Genomic DNA, 25,933 nt, shown 5'->3' with positions numbered 1-25,933 from the left:
TGTGTGAAAATTAAGCTTATTTTTCCCGAATAAAAAACAAAACAAAGACTAATTTTTTTTATTTTTTATTTTTACAACATACAAAGAAAGCTCCATTTTGATTAAGCCAGATTCCAAAAAAGACAAACTTTTTAAAGAATGAAAACATAAAATATGAAGTTATAAAATATATTTAAAATGTGTTAGAAACTTTATCTTAGTGTGGCATCCACAAATTGCCAAGAGAGATGCTTACCTGGCTCGGTCGCTGCCTCTGCCACTGCCACTGCCTCTGCCCGGGGCTCTGCCGCGGCACTGTCGCGTCTGCGCCGCTTTCTGCTCTTCCGATGAGTTTCGAACACAACTAAATCAGAATTTTATTCAGTTTCAATTGTTTAGCGAGTGCGGATCGGCGTCGAGTGCGCGAGGCAGCGAAAACAAGCCAAACCGAACGAGACGAGCCCCAAAAAAAATTAAAGCAAAAATAAAATAAATACACAAACCCAAAGCCGAATCAAATGCAAAAGATAAAACAAGAAACTAAAAAAAAGTAAATTGAAATTGGGTGTGTGTGTGTTTTGTAGGGCTTTCTTGTCATTAGCCGAAATTGTGGAGTTTGCAAAGTGTCAAAGCGCAACGGAAATGCCGTTATATTCGCTACATTTCCCAGCTTAATTTCCCTCGCCCCAAAAACAAAAAGAAGAAAGTCGGCGAATCTAATCTAACAATTTTCACCATCAAAATTATTTTATTCTTATTCTGCGAAGAATTCTTCGCCTGTCAGCTTTTTAATTAATTATCAAGATTCTTACCTTAATTGTTTTTGTTTTTTTTTTTTGCAACTATGAAAAGTTGAGTTATTATTGTTTTAGGGGCTTTCGGCATTGGGATGACAAATGCTGGATTTACGCATTGATGAGCACTTTGTCATTAGAGTTTTTAATTATCGGCCAACACCAGAAACTTTTGGTCGAAAGGTCACAGGCACCTGTGCAGTGAACTCTGACGTCATCGCCTGTAAGAAGGCTCCGTACCGCTTGGTTGGTTGGCCAGGTTATTGACTCTCGCCCTCTCTCTCCCACCCGCAGCATTACAGCCGAGTCACATCATAATTATGTGGAGTCGGCTTCTTCCGCAACCGCAGAATTTTTAGACGGGTCTTCTTGCCCGCGAGCCCATAAGTAAAGCCGATCTTGGCTCATTTTTAACGATCTGCATATTTTGGCAACATAATTAACGGTGAAATGAATGTGAAAAGTAGCGAATCGTAACGCGAAAGCCAGAAACACAAAACGAATCAGACAAAAAAATAAAGAAAAGAAAGATACACGCGACTTTAAAGAAAGGCGGTAGAAAGAAGCAGAAGGTTTCTACGAGTCTCGAGCAGATCGCTGTCTCTCAGTTCGAAATCTCCCGTCCATCCCATCGGTGCCTCGAGCAAATCTTCTGGCCAGAAGCCCAAGTGAAACCGCCGATAATGCAAAAGGGGAAGTGCCAAAAAAAAGCGAGTTAAGTGAGAGCAAATCTAAAAGAAAGCATCATAACATCCGATATTGCCGCTGGGGTCGCCAATTAATCGTACTCAATGATCGCGATTAGCGATAACATGCTTGGTCAGCGATTAATGCGTCTGCAATTCGCATTTCTCCTGATCGGTTTATGGGATTTTGTTGAGGCTTTGACAGTCGACAATCAATTGGTATCGGCTCGAAATGGTAAGTTAAATACAGGGAAATAGAGAATTACTTCATTATTCCACATTTTTGGGGGTAAAACATGGTTCCAATATATATGGAGATGCTTAAGCAATATTTGGTGCACCCCAAAAAGTTTATATTTTCGATATTTCGAAACCAAACGAAATTCTATACAAAATCGAATAAAATTTGTTTAGCACTGTTAACTATTTAAAGAGTAGGTGAATAAAGTTTTATTAAGGTAAGACCAAACTGAAAGAGCTTTAAGCCGGGAATACATTAATTGTTAAGTAATGTGAACAATTGCACAAAAACAGTACCATAAAGTTTTTAAACAGTATCTTTCAGGTTTTTTCTTAGTGAAATACTTTTTAGATATTAATATTTTAAATGGAATATTAAAATGTTTAGAAAAACAATTTTCCCATAATTCACAGTGTTCAAGACATTCAAAATACAGTTAGCATGTTAATAAGTAACATTTAGGCCAGTAAACAAATGGTCGTTACAATCAGCTTTATGTCATTTTGAGAACTGGCTTTTTATGAGATTTATGCGAATGGGAAAATACTTACAATATGGTAATTAACAGCGTCATTAAAGATACTACAATCTGTGTTTTTAAGCCATTACGGCTTTGAAATTAACCTGTTTAGCAAAACTAATAATAAACAAAATTTTTATTTTATTGCTAAATTTGTATAAAAATGGTTTGATCTTAACCTATAAAAAATTAATTATGAGCACTAGGAATAGTACCTGAATGTAAGTTATAAATGGTTATTGCAAGCATTACCAGGGAAATATTCAAATATTCTAAATGAGTAATTTCTTGGAAATAGTAACAACCAAAGGCTGGGGGCCAATCCATCAAGCATGGCAGACCACAGACACCGCGGAGCAATGTGTTTTGTCTATGGTTTGACCTTTTTGAATTATTCATGCACTGACGAAAATTCTATGGGTCACCCAACTGCGTCCCGCGAGCACGCAAAGTTAATAAAATTCAAATTCAAATTCAAACCCAAATGGAGAACAAAGCCGGGCCAACAATCGAAAATGGAGACAATTGCAGAGTCAATAAAACTAACCTACCGTAGAGTGGACGAAGTGGAGCACCAGCGGTGGCCTTGAAAGTGCAAGTGGGGTGACGCAATTGTTTAAAATGGTGGAGTGTGGGGGTAGGGTAGAGTAGGATTACCTAACTGCCAGCTGAACCTTTTGTAGTTTGGATCTTACCATTTACCATCAACCATCTACCATCTACCATCTTGCATCGACAGACTGCTTTGAGCGGATTGCACTGGAGGCGATGCTGCCATTTGAGAAGACCTTCCGCACCGAAGACACCAACTCGCTGAAGATGTGCAAGGAGAAGTGCCTGCAGGCGGGCGAGAAGTGTCAGGCCATCTCGTTTGGGTGAGTCGTCTTCCACCTGTCACCCCTTGATTGCCCAATTTCCACCTTATGTACATATCTATATGTATGTGTGTTTCTGTTTAATTTTTCGAATTTTTGCAGTGTTCATCGACGCGGAAACGGCACTTGTCAGTTGTCATCGGAGCAGTACGGATCGGGGGGCGGCGGGCGGCCGGGGGGCGTCATTTTCGATCCCGACTTTGATCTGTACACGCGCAAGACGAACTGCTTCGACTTGAGCGACAACTCGATTGCCCCCGGACCACTGCCCATTCCCGGACCCAGTCCCATTTCACCCGGTCCGACGCCACTGGATCTGCCGAACAGGCCATTGGATGTGGGCAATACGCCCGTGCTGCTGGTGAACCCCACACCCCACACATCGCCTGGAGGTGGAGGTGGTGGTCCTCCTCATCCGTTGGGACCACCCTCCTCTTTGCCACCACCTGGAGTTGGTGATCGCCTTTACTTCTCGCACGATCTGTATCCCCTCTATAAATACCCAACTCTGTACGAGAACAACTACCCGTCGCCCAACGAAGAGGCCTACATTCCCGGTGGCTATGCAGCCAATGCCCCCGAAGTGGATGAGCGTTATCGACCGCACTACGGACCCATCGAACCGGCAGAGGACGAGGGCATTAGGCCCACGCCTCACAGCCCGCCCAGACCAATCTTTGGATTGGGCTATGGAAATGGCTATAGCTACGGGTCCCCGGAGAGATATACACCGCCGAAGGGAAGGCCATCAAGTGGTTCCTCGGAGGAGCGTCCCAGTTATGGTGGCAGACCACCTCGTCCCACTGCCGATCGTCCGGAATATCCGCCAGGGCCACCACGACCCACTGAGTATGCACCCCGTCCCACGGCAGATCGTCCGGAGTATCCACCACGCCCCCATGACAGCTCCACACCGCCTTCTTACGGACCACGCCCCAGTCCCAGCTATGATCCGCATCGCGAACCCCGTCCTGACTATACCAATAGACCCGATCCACCGGCCATGTCGCCGCATGATGGTTACGGAATGAATGGACCATCGGCACGGCCATCGCCGCCTCCCTACGAGGGTCCACCTCCACCGCCACGGGATGAGTACGTCCGCCGAAATGGCAGTGCCATGCGACCCGGAGACGGATACGGAGGATATGATGATGACAAAACCATTGCCACCTACTTCAATCCCGATGACTTCATGCAAGGGAGCAGTGAGTAACAATAAATGAGTGTCAGATCAAAACATCAGATTCAAATAAAATTTTTGGATGAATTCAAATATAAATAATAAGAGTTTACATTAAATTACAAATCAAAATTATTATAATTATTATTAATATTTTTAATTTGTTCTTATTGATTTGGAATTTTACGTATAGTTTGTTACCAATTAAGAAACTCTTATTTTTTCTGTATTTCCTTTTGTGTGGTAGGTATTTTATTGAGAAAGACTACTTAAGACAAATTAATATAAAAATGACTGTGACATAATGATATGATGTTTCTTTTTTTTAATTTTAAAGTATAATTATCCTAAATTTATTTAAACAAGCTCAAGGATAATCTTATTTAATAGATGTTTTTTTCGTTTTATTTTCAATTAAAATTTCAGTTAAGTCACCTAATGTTTATAAGATGATCTTAATGATATTTAAGATTGCCAATTGATCTTTATCTTTCTGAATAAAGGAAGATCACATTTAGTTTCCTCATATTATTAAAAGAAAATTATTATATAATACAAATATATTATTTTTCAGAACGACCCATGCCTGGCGATAGAGACCGCGATCGACTGGGATATCCCATGGATGAACTAAAGGGTGAGTTGGCCTATGGTGTTCGTTTTCCCTGATTCCTCTACCTTCAACTAATTTACGGATTCGTGATGTCCCCAAAGCTAACTCAGTAACCCCACAGACATGCAATTGTGCCTATAACCATATAAACAGACAATGACACGGGTCACTTGAGAGTTGCAATAAAAACAAAAACAACAACAACAACAAAACCAAAAACTAAAATTTAGAATTAACATGGCGCACAACTAAAACTCATTAGCTTTCGGGGTCCGTGGCGACCGACTGGTCAAGTGACAGATGACAGACGCCCGATTGACCCACATTCCCTGGCTTTTATTTGCGTAACAAAACTAAACCCATTAGCCTGGCATAATGCTCATCGGATCTGGGGTCTCTGGGGGTGAGTGGGCGGTTGCAGTACACATCGGCATTATTCACAATCGCATAATATATATATACAACGGAGCCAAAAGCTCCACGAACTAACCCACCCACAAAACGGTATAATAAATAATGCTGTGGCCAAAGTTTTGAGAAATGGCCAGCGGGGTTAAATGGGAATGCAAAAATTAGGGTCACCCACATGTAATGCTTAGCTGCTTTGGTTCTCTAAGATCATTCTATTAGGCAATTATTAGTAGAAATTTAAAATTATATATTTGAAAGTAATCCAATTATCTACAAATCAATATTAATCTTTTTTAAAATTTCTTTCAAAATAGGTCTCTAACTAATTTGATTCTCTATTGAACAATGACTTAGATTGAAAACGACTTGGATTTATACAGAATTTTTTTAGTCGCTTGAGTTTTTTTAAATGGCTCTTTAGAAGAAATTTACAGTAAAGAAAACTTCCTTTAAGTTAAAATCCCTTACTAATGTATTTTTTTTTCATCTAAATGGGTCTTAAGATCAAAATATAGACTTATTACTTTATTTCTGCAAGGATAATCCCACCAAAATAAATTCCACCTGGTTTTGTTCCGGTCTCTTCAGTTGATATGATCTCATTGTTTTACAGAAGAAATTGACTTGTCAAGTGCAGAAGATTTATGACAATTCTGAAACCACCAAGCCAGATCATCAGGGAACAATTTGTGTTTTGATTTCGACTTCCTTTCGAGTTCCCCAAGTGTGACGGAGTGGAGTACATGAACCCAGCGGGTGGCGGTGACATAAGCCTACCGAATATACCACAAGCAATATTCGTATGCCAAGTGCCTAGAAAAGCCAAGTTCAAATGCCAAACTTGATGACGTTGGAGCAATTAATTGTGTTTCTGAGGTGGCGTGTTCGCTAGTTAGTTAGTTAGCTTGCTTTTATTTGGCGTGGGACAGATCGTTATTTACACTTGGAGATTGGGCTATACAGTTCGCTGGGAGGCGGAAGCGATCTTCGCTATAGGTATCTCCAGTTTTTGGCGGTTCTATAGCGTTGTGCAAGATCGGAATAGAATAGAACAGAACAGAACGGAGTGGAACCGCACTCAGCATGCACACTCCTCTGGCAGTCATTGTATGCAAATGCGAACTCCAAGTCGGTGCACAAAAACCACCCACATTTGCGGTTCGAGTTCGTGGCACCACTGCCTGACAGCAGTGACATTGATTCAGAAACGGAAATGCACTCAAGTCGGCTGCTTTGGATGGTTGAGGGGGTGATATGATCGATGGTCTCATATTTGTGGTCAGGCTTGATTGGGAAATGCAGTAAAGCCCTGAGAAATTGAGTATGGTTCAGAAATATCTTGGCAAAAACAAAAGACTTAGGCAAGGAACTTAAAAATGGCAGGATGATTTATTCCTTTTGGATATAGAAGTGGTCTTAAAACTGCATCATAAAATTGTAGTTTATCAGTAAATACCTTCAGAGTTGGCTTCTCTTTTAATTATCAATTTGTTTTTATTCTATTATTATGTTCCAAGTACAAAAGCCTTAACTAATCGTAAAGTGTTTCAGATAAACATAAAATTTTTAGTTTAAAATAAAATAAAATTCTAGAGATATATATATCCCTAAGGTTTTATTTTACTGTGTAAATAAAGTAAATCAAAATATTTTCTATCTTTAAAATTCGTAATAACTACACGTGAAATTCTTCATTGTTATTTCTTTTTATAAAATTAATTGAATTGTTCAAAATATCTGTCACAAAAAACTAGTTCGAAAATTAGTTAAAGCATCACTTTGAATACTTTAAGTTAAAGTTACAGTATTAGTTTAGTAAAAAGTGATATTTACAAATGCAAGTTTAATCCATAATGTTTTGTAAGATTCAAAGTTGGGACTTTTATTAAAATAAACTCCGTAGCCATTTAACACCCCATTATAAAGCAGCTTGAAAATGGTCCATCCTTGAGCTGAAAACAATGTTATGAGAGATTTTAATTGGCCCTTAATCCACTTTATTTGCCCATGATTTATTCGGCTATGTTCAGGCGGCCAACTGTTTGGACTTAGATTTTCCGAGTACCACATTAAGTTCGCTCTTATTGAAACGAAATAATAAGTATCATATCAAGATGCGGCATCCTTGAGCGAGGTCTGTTAACGGTTGGCTGCCCCCATCTGTATCGCATCTCGCAGCGATCTGTACCCTCGTATTTTCATCTGAATCATTGGCCAAGATAGGCATCTTCCACCGAAAAAATAGAAGAAAAAAAAAAAAAGCGCAACTGAAAATGCTCATTATACCGGAGATCCAAGGCTTCTGGGCAAACGAAGCGCTCTCTGCGTTGGGGTCGAATAAAAAAGAATCCGCTGGAAATGGGAGTTTTCAGATTTTCTGAGCGCCAGAGCGCAAAAGCTTTGCCAGCTCAGAAGCGTAGTAGCGAAAAGCTCGGAAATCGCGCGCGATTTTCTAATACCGTATAAAACCGCAAGCTTGACCACAGCCGCTGTTCATTCGCGATTAGAATCGCCAGCGCCGCGCGTCGAAAAATACCCGTCCGGAAAATCGTGTTCGCGTCTCCGTGTCCTGTGTGCGATGGCCCATTGTTTTGAAAGCGCTTGACATTGCACAGAAATTAATTAGCCCAGAACGCTAATTAAGCCATTACGTAATCGCATAATCACACCAAAACACACCAAATCACAACGTTTTGGTACAATAAACCCCCGAAAAATGGGTAGTATTTGTGGACTTTTGTCGCTGCTTCTGCTTTTGAGTCGCGCCAACGACAGCAGATCGAAGTTCGTTAGTCCTACGCGACACACCGATCTCAGCAGCACCATTATCATAGTGGAGGATGCCAAAGGTAGGGAGGGGGCTACTTTGCTTGTAGGTCATTCCACTTGGGGCCCATGGCAGGCCCAACTCTCGACCGAATTTCGGAGTGCGTATTAAAGTAATTTGCATAATTTCCATCGTTCTGCGTGAAAAATACGTTGTCTTGGCTGGCAATTTTCCCGGAGATAATCTTCGCTTGGAGTACACGGCACCCAACATGACTCGAACATAATTTACTCAAAACGGCAACGGATGTGCCGCAAAAACACAGCAGCGAAAAACACTTCGACCCGTAACAGAAACAGATACCAACTTGAACATAAATGCACTCGTCAAAAAATATGTTCTTTGTTCTAGACTTAAATAAGAAGTTTTTCTACAATTTTACAATTGTAACTTTCACTGGAAAGTTAAAAAGTGAAATGATTTTTAAAGAATAGGGTCAAGCTTATTATCTTTTGGCAGCTAATGTTTAAATAATTACAAAACAAATTGTGACAACAAGAAAGCAAATTATTTCTTATATACATTTTCTAGAGCTTCCTCGTTATTGTATATATTACTTTTATTTTAATTTTTTATCAAATAACTTGATTACAATTCACTTTTCTTTTTTAGTTTTTAATGGGTTTTTTTCTTACCCTCAGATATGTTTCCTGTACTTCTATCTCAATTTCCGCAGTCGATAGCTTCTTTTTTTTCGTAACTTAAATAATGTTTATTTAATTAGAAGAGAAAAAGTAAGCCAGACTATTATTCTTGCAATTATTTTTCGTATTTGATATTATTTTAATTTAAAACGCCAGTAGGCAACATCTTTATCATTAAAAAACAATTTTAATTTATGATTCGTTTTTCGCTGTTTGACACAAGCTTATAATTCTCAAAATTATACAAAACTGTCAAGATATTAGTTAGCTGCCAACTTTGCACCTTTTTCAGTAAGAAATGCTTAAGTTTTTCAAAGTGCAGACACCCATGAAGCAACCCAGCCCCGATCTTGGGTTCTGTCCTCGCTTCACTGCCTCCAAACGTTGAATGGTTGATCTTTTTCCCCCTTTTTTTGTTGCGCTGCCCACAATTGCGTAAGGCGCAGCTGCATCTGCAACTGGCACTGCAACACCCACTTGATCTCCTTGTTTCAGCTTGCTTCCGGCGAGTCCTGGCCGGCAAAAGGATTGCCCCCCACTTCGTACGCCGCTCCATATCGTGCGAGCGGGTGGAGGAGTGCATGCGGGAGTGTGGACGGGAGCGCAGGTTCATGTGCGAGGGCTTCAACTACCGGCTGGATCCGTCGGGTCATGGCCAGGGCGATTGCGAGCTGGTCGAGATGCCGCTGGCCCAGATGGACCTCTACTCCAGTCCGGATCGCCGGGACGCCAATCTGCTGAGGCATCCGGACTACGACTACTACGAGCGGGATCGCAATGCGCCGAGCAGCTGCCGTCGCAGTGCTTGCCAGGATTGCTCCAAGGGTCCGGTGAGCAGTCAGCCCGTGTACTTCAAGCCCAGTGCGGGCGGCGGCTATGGAGATCGGGATCGGGACAGGGACAGGGATCACTACCGCCCGCCGGTCAGCACGGCCGTGGATCACTATCGCGGACCATCGGGTCCACCGGGCAGCTCCTACGAGCACCGACCGCCGCCCTTCTCCTCCGAGTTCCATGGCTCGCACAGCTCGTCCTCCCACAGCTCGTCCTCCCAATCCTCCTTTGAGTTCTCCTCCCATGGCTCCGGCTCGAGCACGGGCTCCAGTTCAGGATACTTTGGCCACACACCGCCCAGCAGTTATGGCGGTGACCATGCCTACGTCGATCGCCACGATCCGCCACACCATCGCCCTGGAAGACCGGACCGTTGGGAGACTTTGCCAAGTAGTTCCGGCTACGATAGCTCCGCCTACAGACCGCCGCGCCCGGAAACGGATCGCATTGACAAGTACCGGCCACCCTATCGTCCTGGCTCGGATTACTCACCCTATCGACCACCGAGTCGTCCGTCGCACAACTATCTCGATCGCGATGGAGCAGGAGCACCGGGGCCACCCGGCTCCTACAAGAAGCCCAACAAGTTCGTACCCTATCTGATTGGTGGCGAGGACAACTGGGGACACTACGGCGGCAGCTACGGCGGCAGCAGCAAGCACTCCTCCTCCTCATCCTCCTCGTCGTACTGGGGTCTGAGTGAGTCGCAGCGGCGCAAGGACCAGCAGGACTTCAACTATTTTCAGCTGGGGGCTCCGCATCGCGAGTCCAACTCGGTGCTCAGCTATCCAGGATCTGGCTACGAGGAGGATTACCTTAGGAGGCGCAACGATTACCGACAGCAGTGGACACGGCGACCGGGACAGGATGGTGAGTCTACTTTCAAAGTTACTCACTTAGACGAATTTAAGATGTTTACAATCCTTGCAACTTATAAGGTCCTAACTAAAATTTATTTAATACCTTAGTAATGTATTCATTGAAGTAATTTATGAGATTCCACAAGCCAAAAAGTCCCACCACAAGGTTCTGCGTTGAAAAGTTGATGTTGGGCAGCATTTTAAATTATTTATTTGTGCAAAAATAAACTCCCGATATAGCACAGATTTAAAAAATTGTTCTCTGTTTAACAATTGTCCACATCTTTGAATAATTAAAATCTTGTTTGGGCGAAATTCTGGTATAGCTTTTGTAAATTACTATTTTATTTTAAAGTTTTTTTTTGTTGTAAAACTAGATATTTTCTATATTGAAAAATATTTAAATTATTATTCGTGACATGGTAAAGCTTTTCTATTTCATTGAAAATTTAAATATTTTAAGCAATTATTTATCAATTGTCACTTGTTGCATCCCAGAATGCTCGGCCAAAACCAGCGAGGGATTCCGGCTGCACAAGACGGCCGTGAAGCACGCCTACAACGTGCCCACTTTGACGGAGTGCGAGCGTCTGTGCTCGGATCAGCGGCCCAGTTTCATCTGCCACACTTACAGCTACAGATACAACCAGGCTGGCAGGGACAACTGCATGCTCTGTGACCGACCCATCAATATGCTCGACTACTACGTGGACATAGAGCCGGATCGGGACTACGACATCTACTCCATGGCGGACGACATGGACGTGTGCCGGCAGCCTCCGCCATCGCGACGACACGATACCGCCGGTCCCAGCACCGCTCTCTCGGATCCCAGAAATGCACGTAAGTTTGGCCTTATGTTAAAACACACAATATCAAATGATTAGTTAATAATTGATTGAGTTAATAAAAAATACTATAAAATATATAAATATATATATAAGATATTTATTTTCTTATCACGGTTAAAAGTCTTAGATATGGTGACAAAAAAGTAATAATAATATTGCCTACAACTTCGGTAGATGGTTCTTAATTCGAACTTGTTCATTTTGATACAAATCTGAAGGTTACTATTAGTAGAAGCACCCACTGACTAATTGTCATTTTGTGTTGTTGTTTAAACAAAAAGCAGACTTAAATATGTTACAAAAATGGAAAAATATTTTTTAATGCATAACATCATTTTCATTACTTGCTTTTAATTTTGTAAAATAATATTTACAATACTATTTGTTAATTAAAATTGTCTAAGTGCTATGTAAATGTTTCAATTTGTTTTAAATAAAGTTTTAGCAAAATATAAACTATTGTTGTCTGTTAAATAGTACAGAATTTATTACGTTAAAAATGACTTAAATTTCAACTGCTCTTTTAGAATGCTTCTTCCGTGCAATTGATGCCACACGTTTCTTCAAGTCAATTGTGCGCGACTCGCTGACCGTGCGATCTGTGGGCGAATGCGAGATGGAGTGCATCCGGTCCACGAAGTTCACCTGCCGGGCCTTTGCCTTCCGATATGGCCAGCAGCGGCATGCCGGAGTCATTGACAACTGCCAGCTGAGTGACTGGCCGGTGAGGGACATGGACAAGGAGCGCCATCTCATCCTGGACGCGGCCTTCGACATCTTCGAGCGAGCGAGCTATGGCCATGGATGCGAGATCCAGCCGATTGTGGATGAGAAGCACAAGAAACGTGGGTTTTTCCTAGGGTTTTCCACGCGTTAAGAAGTAATATAATAATATTCCCCTTAGTCTGCTATTTGGGTTATGGATCTCCGGCTAGACTGCTTCCGCCGGCCATTAAGAAGGTGATTTCCGTGCCCTCGGAGATGGCCTGCAAGAAGGAGTGCATACGCTTCCGCGAGACGACACCTTTCAAGTGCTTCGCTTTCAGTTATGGGTTGGTTTTTTCAATATATTAAGTTTCAAAAATATATATAATTAAATCCCCTCTACTAGCTCCCATGCCAGCTCCTTCAACTGCGAGCTTTCCGACCTGGATCAGACCGAGTTAAAGCAGGATGTGCACTATGCACACACTAAGGATCGCGACTTTTGGCTCTTCGCCTGGAATCCCTTCGACTGGACGTGTCGCGACAAGGTCAACACGATTGGCGGATCGCGGGTTAATAACGATCGCCGCATGGACATCTTCCGGGAACCGGGTAAACTCAACCTACTAACCTGTTGCACCTCGATCCAAGTGTAAATAACCGGTTCCTGATTGCTCTAACCGGGCAGCGGATTAGCAATAGTTGTGTATTACTAGCATTAGAATCTGTGTAAATTAGTTTGTAGCGGAGAATGTTGTGTAAATAACGTTTACTAGCATGTACAGTGGTACCACTCCCCAGAATAACCGAAAGACGAATCCCCCAAAAAGCTACTAACCGATCGTTTGCATGCCACCGTTCCGATATCCACCCCCAAAATCCGTGCTCTTGACCCCACTAAATCCGCTTCTTGTCCGCTAAAGGCGACGTGGCCTGGCGCCACTACACCGTGTCCGGAAAACCCTGCCGCCGGAGCAGCCCCTGCGCCAAGAATCTGATCACCGGCTTCTACTCCTGCGAGACGGACGCCTCTGAGGTGGGCTCCTGGGACTACTGCTGCAAGGCGGATCACCCCTGCGGCTACAGCAAGGGCTTCGATTATCCCTGGTAAGTGGATTTAACTTAGATTATCCAAAAAGATTATATCCATTGCACCAAAAGTGCCACAGAAACCAGCAGGGTCTTGACATTGAATTAAAAGATGTCTAGAGTATGCAGTACAATATGTTTTAAGTCCGACAGTCTTGTTATTTCTTCCAAAAGACTACGTTCTTTTTTATGACATACTTTTAGACCTTTAATGTCGTTTTAAAAATAAACTTAATATTAATTTGAAAACTTAAGGATATGAAAAGATTTCCTTTTTAGATTTAATGTCAATATTCGCTTTAATTTTTAAAACTCACATTAATTTAATTTTTGAAAGTCTTAACATAAAATTAAAAAGTGATATTACCTTATATATGAAAGCGATAAATTATAAGCTAGTTATAATGGAGAATTAAAGTAAGCAATAAAATATTTAAAACAAAAAGAACGACATAAATCTTTGTACAGCATACGTTTGGATATCATTAGAAGTTATTTCCAAAACTTAGTAATTTCTGTGGCACCCCCAATAATGCAAGTTTAATTGCCACCTTAAAACATCCCAAATTTTAAAAAAATGTATTGTATTCCCAGGTGCTTTGTGGGCGACGAGTCGGATCAGTGGCGCAAGTGCAGCGATCGGTACTTCCCCGGTAAGAACGGCACCCAGGCGACGCACTCCCATTTGGGACTGCCCAGTGCCAAGGAGCAGCAGAAGCATCCGCATCCGCATCCGCATTCGCATCCGCATCCGCACCATTCGCAGCCAGCGACGGCGGCCAGCAGCGAATATAGCCAGCATCCACCGCGACCCGGCGGATTGCAGAGCCTCAGCGACTTTGCCGCCGCCCGTCTGTGGCCCGTGACCTACCTGTACAGTGAGGGCCCGCCCAATGCCACCGAGTTCAGCAACTTTGTCGACTGCAACAAGGATTCGTGCTAGTGGTGCGATGATCTATGCTGGCTTTAGTTTATTAAGCAATACTTGTGTACAATAGATTCCCCCTGAAAACCCAAAAACCCAAAATCCAATATCCAAAACCCAAGCCCCTAATCCCGGACAGATCTACTCGGACCGCGTGGACGTTGTCGTTGTGATCATCATTGAGATTGGATACCATTGTCGTCAGAGCCAAGCGAAACCAATTAACTTATTAACTTAACTCCCCTGAACGTTAAATGTAACCTTAATGACAGCTTGCGTGCAGGCATTCTTTCTATCTATAAGCTGAATTGTATGTATTATTAATAAAATTAGTTTTTACGAAGAAGAAAAAAAACGTCTATCACATGATTTTCTTATATTAATTATGATTAGACAACCGAATGATTCAACTGCCAGGCAGAAATCAAAACGTAAGCCGCAAATTTTATAGATAATATCAAAAACCTGAAGCTTATCAATTTTTGTATACCAACTAATCTAATTTTTCACTTTATTTATTCGTTTTCGGATTGTTAGAAATTAAAAGCGTATTTCAAATTTATAAAACCATTCCATTGTCCAAAAGAATTAAAAAAAATTTTAAATCTGAGAAATTGTAATTTTATTTAATTTTTTTTTAACATTGTTTATTGTTTTTATGGGAACTATATATATATATATATATGGTCGTCCGATTTTGATCAAATTTAAAATTTAAATTTAAATATCGAAAGACTTAAAAAAAACAATTTAAGAACAGAAAACTTTTTTTTCATTTTTTCCCCGATTGTTCCAATTGGACGGACAGACGAACATGGCTCGATCGACTCTCTTAGTGATGCTGATCAAGAACATATATATTTTATAGGGTCGGAAACATCTCCTTCACTGCGTTGCAAACTTCTGACTGAATTCATAATACCCTCTGCAAAAGTATAAAAATGTCCTGGTATCACTGCTTATCCACAAATCTACTCAACTTAAGTATGGACCGCTCTCCAAGTCCTCGGATTTCCGAACTCTAAAATCTAGATAGAAATTCTTCATTGTCCCAAGGTTCATATTTCTTGGTAAAAACGAAACTGGATGAACCAGAACATGAAACTTGATGAGCTGAGACACCTAAAAATGTAAGTATAAGAAACGGCTTTAGGAGGCTCTTATAAAACTATGTTGAGTGCTATATTTGAAACCTGGAGTCTGCACATCGAGAATTAGTTTCTTAAATCACTGAAATATACTTAGGTAACTTCATCAACTTAACATTTAATCACTGAAATATAGGTAACTTTATTTGGTTGGTTGTTGTCAGCTTTTTGCAGACTTGGTTATCCATTACAACCACCATCGGTGTGTTGTAGCAATGAGCTTTACATGTAAAATATCTGCCATGGAAAATAAATTCAATAAACAGAAAATATGTGAGTAAACAACTTTGTTATTTATTTAATCTCCGTAAAAACTGAATTTTTTAGTGTTTGTTGTTTTTATATGGGGTAATTTTTTTATTTGAAGTGTTTTACAATTTAATTTTTATAATATCTAAAATAAATACTTAAACTAACTGTTGCAAATAAATAAACAAAACAAATATTCTAAAATTTTCTAAAATATTTGCAATTAAATCTTTCCAAATATTTTCTTATTTCTGCACTCCAAATTAACAAACATTATAAGACATTTTCAGACAGATTTGTAATACTGTTTAATATATTACCCAAGTTATTTTAAAAGTAAGGGTATATTATCTGCGTTCTTATGTTTGGGTTATTTATTTAATTATCATTTTTGTTTTGATTACAAAGCTTTTGAGAGAGTGCAAATACAAAGCTTTGAGCATCATGACAATTTCTTTGTTTCAAAGTGTATTATATTTGTAGGAATTAATGTAATCTCGAATCGCTTTTTATTGTAGATAAGATATCGGTTTGAGTATTTTTTTACAAAAAATATAGAATGTCTAGGGCGCGGCCACTCTTTCCATATGTAGATTAACTCCCTCTTGAGTCGATATAAGAAATGTGCGACTGGAAAACTTAAGGGGAATCTGTGTTTGCTTGGACCTGCTGAACATAAAGTCACGCAGGAGGTAGACAAGACCCACCTTCACCTGCAACTTGCCAAAGCGTTCGCCTATACAATTGCGAGGACCTTCGCCAAAGGGCAAGTATGCAAACGGATGACGGGCCCTGATCTCCTCCGGCTCGAAGCGACTGGGATCGAACTTCTCTGGATCTGGATACAGCTCTGGATCGTGGTGAATACTATGCACAGGTATCATTATCTTAGTTCCCGGCTCTAATGTTAAGTTGCTATCGGGCACCAGGTATTCCTTGGTGGATAGTCTCAATAGATGCGGCAGTATGGGGTACTTTCGCAGGGTTTCGGACACCACTTGATCCAGATACGGCATCTCCTGAACGGATTCGTAGGTGAGCTTCTGGTTGTTGCGGCTCAAGACATCAAGTATCTCGACACGTAGCTGATCCTGAATGTCGGGATTAAGGGCCAGTTCATACAAACAAAAGGACATGGTGGTGGAGGAAGTGTCGAATCCGGCCAGAAAGAACACCAGTGCCTGGGCCGCAATCTGCTCGAAAGACAACGCATCCTTGGCTCCCTCTTCGCCCAGCTCCATGAGCAATTGGATCAGGTCATTGCGATGGATATTCTCTCGCCTTCTGTAGTCCAATGTCTGGCGGACGGTGTCCAGGAAAAATGCACTAACCTCCGGACGAAACAGACGCATGCGCAGCATCCTGGCCAGAGCCGGTTGGGAGAACATGAAGGCCTGAACGAGCACTGAGTGCAGAGGCTCCGTGGTCACCGATCGTCCCATTCGCCGGAACTCCGAGTCCGGATCCTGGAGGCTATTGCACTCCAGACCGAAGGCACAGCTACCGATCACGTCCGTGGTGAAGCGGGCACACAGATCCTTGGCCTCGATCTCGCCGATCTGCTGGTGACAAGCCTGCGCCAGCCTCTCACCCACCTCTACCATGTTGGGGAACATGAGCTTCATCTTGCCGGAGGTGAAGACCTGCGTCAGGTTTTGGCGCAACCAGCGCCATTCGGGTCCGTCCAGGAATAGGAGATTTCCCGTCAACGGATCGTCCCGGACATTATGAAATAGCCCCCGATCAGCGAAACTGCCAAAATCACTGATCATTATTTTCCTGACCAGCTCCAGATCCATGACGAACAGCGCTTTGTTCAAGAAGGTAAAATATCCGCAGTAGCGCTCTGTGCCACTGAATTTCTTATAAATCCGCCAGTTGATATCCGTCCAGTGGAGCTCCTTACCCAATCCGCTCATATTTCCGCGGAAATATACGGGTGTTTCGCCGGCCACGCCCCTGCGCCTCCAGTAGGCGTAGTGCCAGCGAAGCTTGACATATAGCAAAAGTACAGCGGCGAACACGAGAGCCAAAAACGTGAACATGGTGCCCACACTTGGATGAAATAGCAACTGAGTGGAAAAGTGGGGCACACATGATTCGACAGCGGAAAAGCTTTCTTTAAGTTCTCACCATTTGCCTCTTTCTCTCTAAACTGCAGTTATCCAAATACCTGTTGAGTCATTTTATATGGCTCTCTAAAAATGGTTCTAAACAACTAAAACAGGTAAAAATAAGAACTTTTACATGTAGCGATTTAAAATACTTTTTATTAAATTAAAAAGTACACAAAAAATGGCATATTTATTATTTTTTAAGATTTTAAAGTACAATTTTTATTAATTTAATATTATCAGTATGTACTCTGAAATAAAACAGCATTGTATATGCAAGTATTTTATACTCAATATAATTTTTCTTCGCCTAGATTTTCTTGCGTTGCGGTTTATTGTTTTCAATGTTTAATTTGTAACAGATTTTCTTATCAGTAATATTTAAATTTGAACCATAATTAACTGAAATAAAATGCTTTAAAAACAAATATTTTTCATATAAATTCAAAAAGATAACTAGCAAATGATTCAATTAAATATTCATTGTATGTAATATATTGATTTAATATTAAATTAAAATATGAAATATGATTTTTTTTTGAGTATAAATATTTTTCTTACTATTCCTTTTGCTTATCAGTGTACTTGTCAGTACACATACAATTTTATCAGACATCCAAATTTTTAAGGATTTATTGCCGAACAATAATGAATAAATCACTAAAGTTTCGTTTTCTTTTAAATTAGAGCAATGCGAGATTTCATATTTTCTGCAGGGCCTAGATGCGTTCAACTTTCAGATGAACTCCATACTTGGTGGACAAAGTGGGGCTGCGCGTGTCCAAGGTCAAGGGAATCTCGGTCAATTTCGAAACGCCAAAATTGAAATGTTTTAGCAGGGACACAATGCCAATTTTGGCCTGCATTTTGCCGAAACGCAAACCTATGCAATTTCGGGGTCCATCGCCGAACGGAAGGTAGGAAAATGGATGGCGGGACTTCACCTCCTCCGGATCAAAGCGACTGGGATCGAAGCGTTCCGGTTCGCGATACAAGTCCGCATCGTGGTGAATGTTGTGTATTGGTATCAGCACTGTAGTTCCCTTTTCGATGATCAGCTCTGTATTGGGAACTTTGTAGCTCTGATTAGTTTCGCGCAGAAGTTGTGGAATAATGGGATGTTTCCGAAGAGTTTCTGTAGGTACATGTGTGTTAGGGTTTTCAGTTTTTGTAATTACAATATTATTCTTACCGGCCAAAACCTGGTCCAGATAGGTCATTTCCGCTAAAGCGTCATAGGTAATTTCGCCTTCTCCCAAAACACTTTCTATCTCGTCTCTTACCTTTTGCTGAATATCAGGCTGCAGGGCTAGTTCGTACAAACAGAAGGCCATTGTACTGGAGGAGGTCTCGAAGCCAGCTAAAAAGAACACAAAGGCCTGGGCGGCCATTTGCTCCAGGGTCAGTCCATGGGAGAGATCGATACCCTGACCCCTTTTAGCCGCTTCTTGGTCCTCGGCTCGCAGCTCTATAAGCTGATCCATAAAGTCGTTTCGCTTAATGCCATTTTTGAGGCGATAGTCCACTGTGTTCTGCACGGCCGACAAAAAGAATTCGGTCAGATCATCGCGTAATGCCTTCATCCGCAATTTTTTGGCCAACTTGGCGTTGGTAAATATGAATGATTGCACCAGCATAGGGTGGCGTGGTTTCTCGAATATCATGTGACCCTTTTCTCGGAACTCGGCACGGGGATCCTGGAGACTGTGGCACTCCAGCCCAAAGGCACATGAACCAATCACATCCGTGGTGAACCGGGCACACAGGTCCTTGATCTCCACATCGTCATCCTCCACCTTGGCGGCCTCCACTGACTTGTCCATGGCATCGACCAGGCGGTGTCCCACCTCCACAACCACTCCCGACATGTGCTTCATTTTTCCGGAGGTGAAAACGGGCGTCAGCTTCTGCCTCATCGACTTCCACTCATCGCCTTCCAGAGTTAAAAGGTGTCCCGTCAAGGGATCATCTCGGGTATTATTGAAAAGACCGCGATCTTGGAAGTGATGGAAGTCCTTGATGAGCACTTGCTTGATGAGGTCCAGATCGGTGATCATGGCGGTTCGCTTGAAGAACATGAACATCCCCGCGAAGGGAGCTTTACCCTTAAACTGATCGTAGATCCTCTGGTTAATGTCCCGAAAGTGGTACTTCGACCCGATTCCCATCATATTGCCAATCACAGGCAATGGCCGCTCATGAGGCACTCCCTTTCGGGCCCAATAGGTGTACGAATTGTGGTAGAAACTATAGGCCAAAAACAGGGCCACGCCCAATAATGCTAGTGTTAACAGCATGGCGATCAGTTCAGTTTTAATTGTGAATACAATAGTTTTCAAAAGCAATTCTGCATTTTAAATGTGAATTTCTAGGTAAGAAGTGCTAACCGACTTAATTTGTGCAACGCGCAATGAAAACTAAAAAGTTTTTGCCAAAGCATTATACAAAAGCTTCTATATATATTTCTCTATTGGCTAAGCTTTAGGTCATATGTTTAATCATCTGTAGCATTCGCCTTTAATAAAGCAATAATAACAAAACTAATAGGTAAACATTAACTTTTTGTAAGTGCCGCTCTGTTGTCAAAGCTTTTTTTCACAATTCTTTTCTTCTCTCTCGGCAAAATGATCAAAACAAAAGTGATTGATAAAGCAGTAAACAAATTAATTATTCACGGACTTTGAAAGTGCTTTGTAATGCTGAATTGAGACACAGAGTGCCGGCATAATGTTGTACTCGTAATCGCAAAAAGAGCTGATAAAGTAATTTATATACAGCTGCGTTCCTAAACAATAGTGGGGTTTTATTGTTCTCCAATTTAAAACAAAATATTATATTTGTTTCGTTTAAAGTTTAAGCCATATGTTATAAAAATACAAAAATAATACAAATCGATCATGAAGGTTTAAATTCAAGTTTAGTCATTTTCAAGTGTTTGGTTAATAAACAAAATTTACATAAATCGAAGTGAAAAAAGTATTTTATATGATAAGTAACTTGATGAATTAAATTACAAAATTTATAAAATTTAGATTTTATGCATATAAGACAAATTTGATTTTTTGTTATAATATTTTTAAACCATAAGCTATATATATCGTAATCAACAAGTGAATGAATGTCATTGTAAAGAATTTCATTACATTTTTTAAAGGCAAAAATCAAGAAAATAAATTTAAATTAAATACACCCATATACCTTTTATTTATCAAAAATGTTTTGTATACATTGACATGATTGTCAGAACAGAAATGATAAGAAAAGAGTCAAACAAACGCTTCGTAATGCTGAAGAGAGCCAAGCAATATCAGTTGGCAATTTTATTTGTTGTGCTTGCTATCACCAAAAAACAAAAATATCGCAATGAATAATTCTATTTTATACAATATTGTTGGGAATGGTATTTGCAATTCCTTCTCCTTACTGGCCTTCTTGACTCTCTTTTAGCCCACAAATATTTTTCAGTTGCCAGGGGAGTTTTGATTGCTTAGTCTTAGCTCCTTCTGATGACACTTTTTCAATAGGCTCCTTGACTATTTACCCTTTTAATTGAAATGTGAGCATGAATGTAAACAGTAAACAGGACGACTTTGTTGACAGACTGTTGATGATTTGTAAGACGACTTCTGTGATTCCTATTGGCCATTGCATCTCAGTTTTAATCAAACGCGGCAAATGTGCAAAAATCATGCGTAAACTTAATGAAACTTACATAAAATCGAGCCCCTGGCTTCTTTGATTTCCCAGACTTAATACAAAGTCGCGGCAAAACTTTATGCGAAAGCGATTAAAGGCCCATTAAACGGTATTCCAGCTGGACAGCGAGTTTGTGGCGGCATTGAAGTGTTCAAGCCGCCTATATTCCACCCCAAAGGACCTCTATCTGCGGCTTCTCAGTAAATAATAAAACGGAGTCGCGCCTAAAAGCATTTTGTGACTCTGGGTGCGGGCGTGTGTGCTGTTTCTTGTGCTTAAAGGATTTGGGCCTAATGCTTACGGCCCGTTTTATGCCGCTAATGTGCCATCTTCCAATCGACATAAAAATCGTAATGCCGCAGTAAAAACAGCTAGACCCATAAAACTCACAGCGTGGCTAACAAAAATCGAAACCGAAGCTGAAATTAAATAATCAAGCAGTTCCTAAAGAAATTATGGTTATTATAAATTTATGACGTTTTTATGCTGAAGTTGATCGATTTGCGGCTTTTAAGTGGAATAATTAGAATCAAATTTATTTATTTATTTACATTTTCAGTTCTACTTTAAGAGCTTTAATAAATTGTTGTTTATGTTTCAGTCGACCTGGTGTTTAGTTTTTAAATATTTTCAGGCTTCACTTTTTTTAATGAGGTCTATAAAGTTTAAAGTGTGTAATTATTATTTTATAATTATTATACATAGAGCTATAAGAAAAAAGTTATACCTATATATAATGCAAGTTGAGCAGCTCATAACTTAAATGATTAACAAAGCCTCTTGGGAAACTACCTTAAAGTATTTGTCATACTATATTTTATTGACTAAAATTTGTAGATAAATTGATGTTTCTAGTCAACTAGTTTTTTCATTCATGAGAGTTCTAAAAATGAGTATTTAAAATTTCGAAGTGGGTGTCTATTATTTTAATAAAAGAGAGAGAGATAAAGCCTCCGAAGTGTTAGAAAGCTCGACAGAAATCTATAGTCATCGTGTTTGGCGGCAAATTTTTCAGTTCTCACTACACGGTGATCCAGTGAAGTCGGGTACCACATAACACTTACCCGTCCATGCGTGAAAATTTCGTCAGCCATTAAGGGATTTCCCATTAGTGTTGTTTTTTTGTTCAACTGCGATTGCTCAACATACCTAAAACCCGTTTTCGCTTAAGTTTAGCAATTTGTATATAAAATGAAAAATACTATTTATATTTAAAAGTTTTTGGAGTCGTTTCAAAAATAAATATTACTACCATCATTTATGTTGGCTGAGTGATAAGATTTTGTTTAGAGCTCAATTAAGGTATAAAAAGGCAAACTCAGCGGCTAGATAATCAGTATGTTCTAAGAGTTAAGCAAGAACAGTGTAAAGTAATCGCTCGCAATGTTGCTAACAATCGCCCTTGTGGGCGTGGTCTTGGCTTTGGCCTATCGTTTCTATACCAATATCTACACCTATTGGGAACGCAAAGGAGTGCCCTTCGAGCGCCCATTGCCGCTGGTTGGCAACATGAAGGGGATCGGGTCGAAATACCACTTTCGGGACATCAACCAGAGGATCTACGATCAGTTCAAGGGCAGGGCTTCCTTCGCGGGAATGTACATGTTCTTCAAGCGAACCGCCCTGATCACCGATCTGGACCTCATCAAGCAGGTGCTGATCAAGGACTTCAGCTACTTTCAAGATCGTGGTGTCTTCAACAATCCCCGTGACGATCCCCTGACGGGTCACCTCTTCACTTTGGAGGGCGAGGAGTGGCGATCGATGCGGCACAAGCTGAGTCCTGTGTTCACCTCCGGAAAAATGAAGCACATGACGGGCGTGATTGTCGAAGTGGGCCATCGCCTGGCCCAGGCCATGGAAAAGTCTGTGCAACAGGCCCAAATGGACGACGGCATTGTGGAGATCAAGGACCTGTGTGCCCGATTCACCACTGATGTAATTGGATCCTGTGCCTTTGGACTGGAGTGCAACAGCCTCCAGGACCCCAATGCCGAGTTCCGCAACAAGGGCCGTGAGATATTCGTGCGGCGTCGTCATTCGCAATTAGTGCAAGCATTTCTGTTTACCAATGCCAAGCTGGCCAAGAAGTTGCGATTGAAGGTGTTACCCGATGATATAACCGCTTTCTTTATGTCGGCTGTGAAGAACACGGTGGACTATCGCCTCAAGAATGGCATTAAGCGAAACGACTTTGTCGATCAGCTTATAGAGCTCCGAGCCGCGGACCAAGAAGCGGCTAAAAAAGGTCAGGGTATCGATCTGTCCCATGGGCTGACCCTCGAACAAATGGCTGCCCAGGCTTTTGTGTTCTTCGTGGCCGGATTCGAAACCTCCTCCAGCACCATGTCCTTCTGCCTGTATGAACTTGCCATGCAGCCTGCGACTCAGCAGCGTGTGAGGGATGAGATTGCAAGTGTGCTGGGGAATGTGGAAGGAGGAGAGCTTAACTACGACGCTCTGGCAGAAATGAAGTATTTGGACCAGGTGGTGGCTGGTAAGTACGAGCTTATCTGAACTTCTCAGTTAAAGACTAATACATCTTCCCATAGAAACCCTTCGGAAGCACCCCCTTCTGCCCCATTTAATTAGAGAGTGCAATCGGGACTACAAGGTGCCCCACACAGACATTGTGCTCGACAACGGCGTCAATGCCTTGATTCCCGTACACAATATTCACCACGACCCAGAGATATATCCCGAGCCGGAGAAGTTCGATCCCAGCCGTTTCGATCCGGAGGAAGTCAAGTCCCGCCATCCGATGGCCTATTTGCCCTTTGGCGATGGTCCGCGCAACTGCATTGGACTGCGTTTTGGCAAGGTTCAGGCCAAGGTTGGTCTGGTGACGCTGCTTCGCAGCTTTCAATTTTCCGTGTCGAATCGCACCGAAGTTCCATTGATTCTGTCGAAAAAGTCATTTCTGTTGGCCACCGAAAATGGCCTTTTCCTAAAAGTGGAAGCCATTTAGATTTAAACAAAAACTTAATTGTGTTTAATAAAGGGTGAAAGTTAAATCAGATATAAATTAAAGTATCATGTAAATTAAAAATAGATTAAAATGCAATATACAAACAAAAAAAATTGCATATTATTTATATACTAATTATACCAACGATGAAAAAGCGGGCAAAACTTTTCTAATTTATTTCATACAGAGGACCGGGGCTAAATCAGATTAAAACAAATTACATTTTTCTTTGGCTACATTTTTTAGTTGTTTAACAAACTGTTAACTGATCTAAACTTTGTTTAGCTTGAAGGCCAAACGAAATATATTTTGGTAAATGGATTTTATTGTTATTGTTTTTCAGCCAGTCAGCTTTAGTATCTGATCAATAGCCAGGGGCAATGTTAAAACATTATTTTGAAATTTCCCAAAAAATAGTATGGAGGGTGGTAGAAAAGTTATCACCATTCAATAAAAACAACCTAAAGAAATGGTTTTTGTATCCTCTAAACCAATCTCTGGATAATAAGCAGATATATTGGTTTGTTTTCTGGATTTTCGTAGAGTTTGTTTTACCATTACTTTGAAAACAAGCGGCCCAAAGAATAACAAATTGTTCTTCTGCTAATCTGTAGCCGAAATCCGGCCAAAACTTTTCCGTGACTCGCCCACTAATTTGCTCATTTCTCATGCGTTACTTTCCAGATGTTTTGACAAAATTGCATGTGCTATGCAATATGTTCGCAGTCGTTGAGGAGTGGAGTTCTCAGTTCTCCATTCAGGCAGAAGTTTTTGCTACGGCACTTTTTGATAGTGCAGTCACGCCACAGAATCCTTGGGGCAAAGGGAACTCAGCAAGACTAAAAACTTGGTGCTGCAAAACAAATGGAATAATTAGCCAGAATAAGATGAACTTGCTCAAGGCACGAGAAAAACTCACCAAACAGGTGCTGCAGCAAAACTCGTATTCCCCGGACATAACCAAGCATCATCATTCGTATCTGTTTCTGTTTCTGTTTTCAGTTTTCTGTGGTTGTGGCTCTAAGGTGAGGAATGGTATTTGAATCCCCACTGGATGACCAGAGGGCGAAACTAAAAACAAAACAAAATCGGTTACAGTGAAGGAGTGCTGTAAAATAAGACAAAAACCACCAGCCGCCCTTAGTATCCTGAATCGACTGATTGGATCCGAGTGGGTGGTTCTGGTTGGCTGTATCATTGTATCTTTGTAACTTTGTGTTTATAAGACCCTGGCGAACTGACTGGATGGCCATTGATTTTCGCTCAATTGGCGGCGTTGTCTATTTGGAAAACAGCTGCCGTGATGGGTCGGAAAAATACAATATCGCATGCCTCCATTGCCGCTTTTCACACTTCTTTACTTTTCTTTTCTTTTTTGTTGTTTTGCGGGCCATAATTCATTTAGGCCAAATTCCTTTTGCTTCCACATAGACAATTTGAGCCGATGCCCTGAGATGCCTCATCATCGTCAGCGGACAAGACTCACGCATCTAGCCTGTGTTTTTATTATTATGTTATTTACATTTATTATTGATTGATAACAAATTGCTAAGCATTGACTAACGAGCGCACATTGTGGCCAAAAGGTCAAAGTGTCGGGATCCACCTTTCGCACCTTCATTTTCAGCCGTAATTATGTGAAATTCTCCAAAAGGTGAGGTATATCAGCAGAGTCCTTCGCTTCAAGTCGTTGGTTCACGTCGTTTTGTTGTGGCAGAATA

At 41.2% G+C, this 25,933-nt stretch overlaps 4 protein-coding genes across 8 annotated transcripts; 2 read left to right on the top strand and 2 right to left on the bottom strand.

Moving 5' to 3' along the window:
• Positions 1-377: 377 nt before the first annotated feature.
• LOC128256874 (uncharacterized) lies at positions 378-14,385 on the top strand. 5 transcript variants are annotated; one of them, XM_052987571.1, is made up of 13 exons: positions 378-529; positions 832-996; positions 1,068-1,694; positions 2,960-3,095; positions 3,198-4,303; positions 4,853-4,915; positions 9,269-10,477; positions 10,966-11,310; positions 11,846-12,163; positions 12,223-12,370; positions 12,430-12,635; positions 12,947-13,130; positions 13,707-14,385. In XM_052987571.1, the coding sequence occupies exons 3-13, from the start codon at positions 1,565-1,567 to the stop codon at positions 14,053-14,055; spliced, it is 4,194 nt and encodes a 1,397-aa protein (XP_052843531.1). In that variant the 5' UTR covers positions 378-529; positions 832-996; positions 1,068-1,564; the 3' UTR covers positions 14,056-14,385. The 5 variants fall into 5 exon arrangements, with proteins under 5 accessions (XP_052843531.1, XP_052843530.1, XP_052843529.1 ...); XM_052987570.1 differs by lacking the exon at positions 832-996; XM_052987569.1 differs by having other exon boundaries at positions 832-1,694.
• Positions 14,386-15,983: 1,598 nt separating this feature from the next.
• Positions 15,984-17,491, bottom strand: LOC128256889 (probable cytochrome P450 6a13). The gene has a single exon (XM_052987597.1). It carries the CDS (start codon positions 17,477-17,479, stop codon positions 15,998-16,000), a length of 1,482 nt encoding a protein of 493 aa, XP_052843557.1. The 5' UTR covers positions 17,480-17,491; the 3' UTR covers positions 15,984-15,997.
• Positions 17,492-18,048: 557 nt separating this feature from the next.
• Positions 18,049-19,902, bottom strand: LOC128256894 (probable cytochrome P450 6a14). The gene is made up of 2 exons (XM_052987601.1): positions 18,741-19,902; positions 18,049-18,683 (listed from the first exon to the last, which is right to left on the bottom strand). Exons 1-2 carry the CDS (start codon positions 19,843-19,845, stop codon positions 18,268-18,270), a joined length of 1,521 nt encoding a protein of 506 aa, XP_052843561.1. The 5' UTR covers positions 19,846-19,902; the 3' UTR covers positions 18,049-18,267.
• Positions 19,903-22,193: 2,291 nt separating this feature from the next.
• LOC128256888 (probable cytochrome P450 6a14) lies at positions 22,194-24,316 on the top strand. Its single transcript, XM_052987596.1, has 2 exons — positions 22,194-23,741; positions 23,797-24,316. The coding sequence occupies exons 1-2, from the start codon at positions 22,628-22,630 to the stop codon at positions 24,210-24,212; spliced, it is 1,530 nt and encodes a 509-aa protein (XP_052843556.1). The 5' UTR covers positions 22,194-22,627; the 3' UTR covers positions 24,213-24,316.
• Positions 24,317-25,933: the final 1,617 nt, after the last annotated feature.

This window comes from Drosophila gunungcola (genome assembly GCF_025200985.1).
Source record: "Drosophila gunungcola strain Sukarami chromosome 2R unlocalized genomic scaffold, Dgunungcola_SK_2 000030F, whole genome shotgun sequence".
Taxonomy (NCBI): Eukaryota; Metazoa; Arthropoda; class Insecta; order Diptera; family Drosophilidae; genus Drosophila; species Drosophila gunungcola.
The sequence above is the reverse complement of the archived record's forward strand: the minus strand, read 5'-3'. Positions and strand labels throughout refer to the sequence as shown.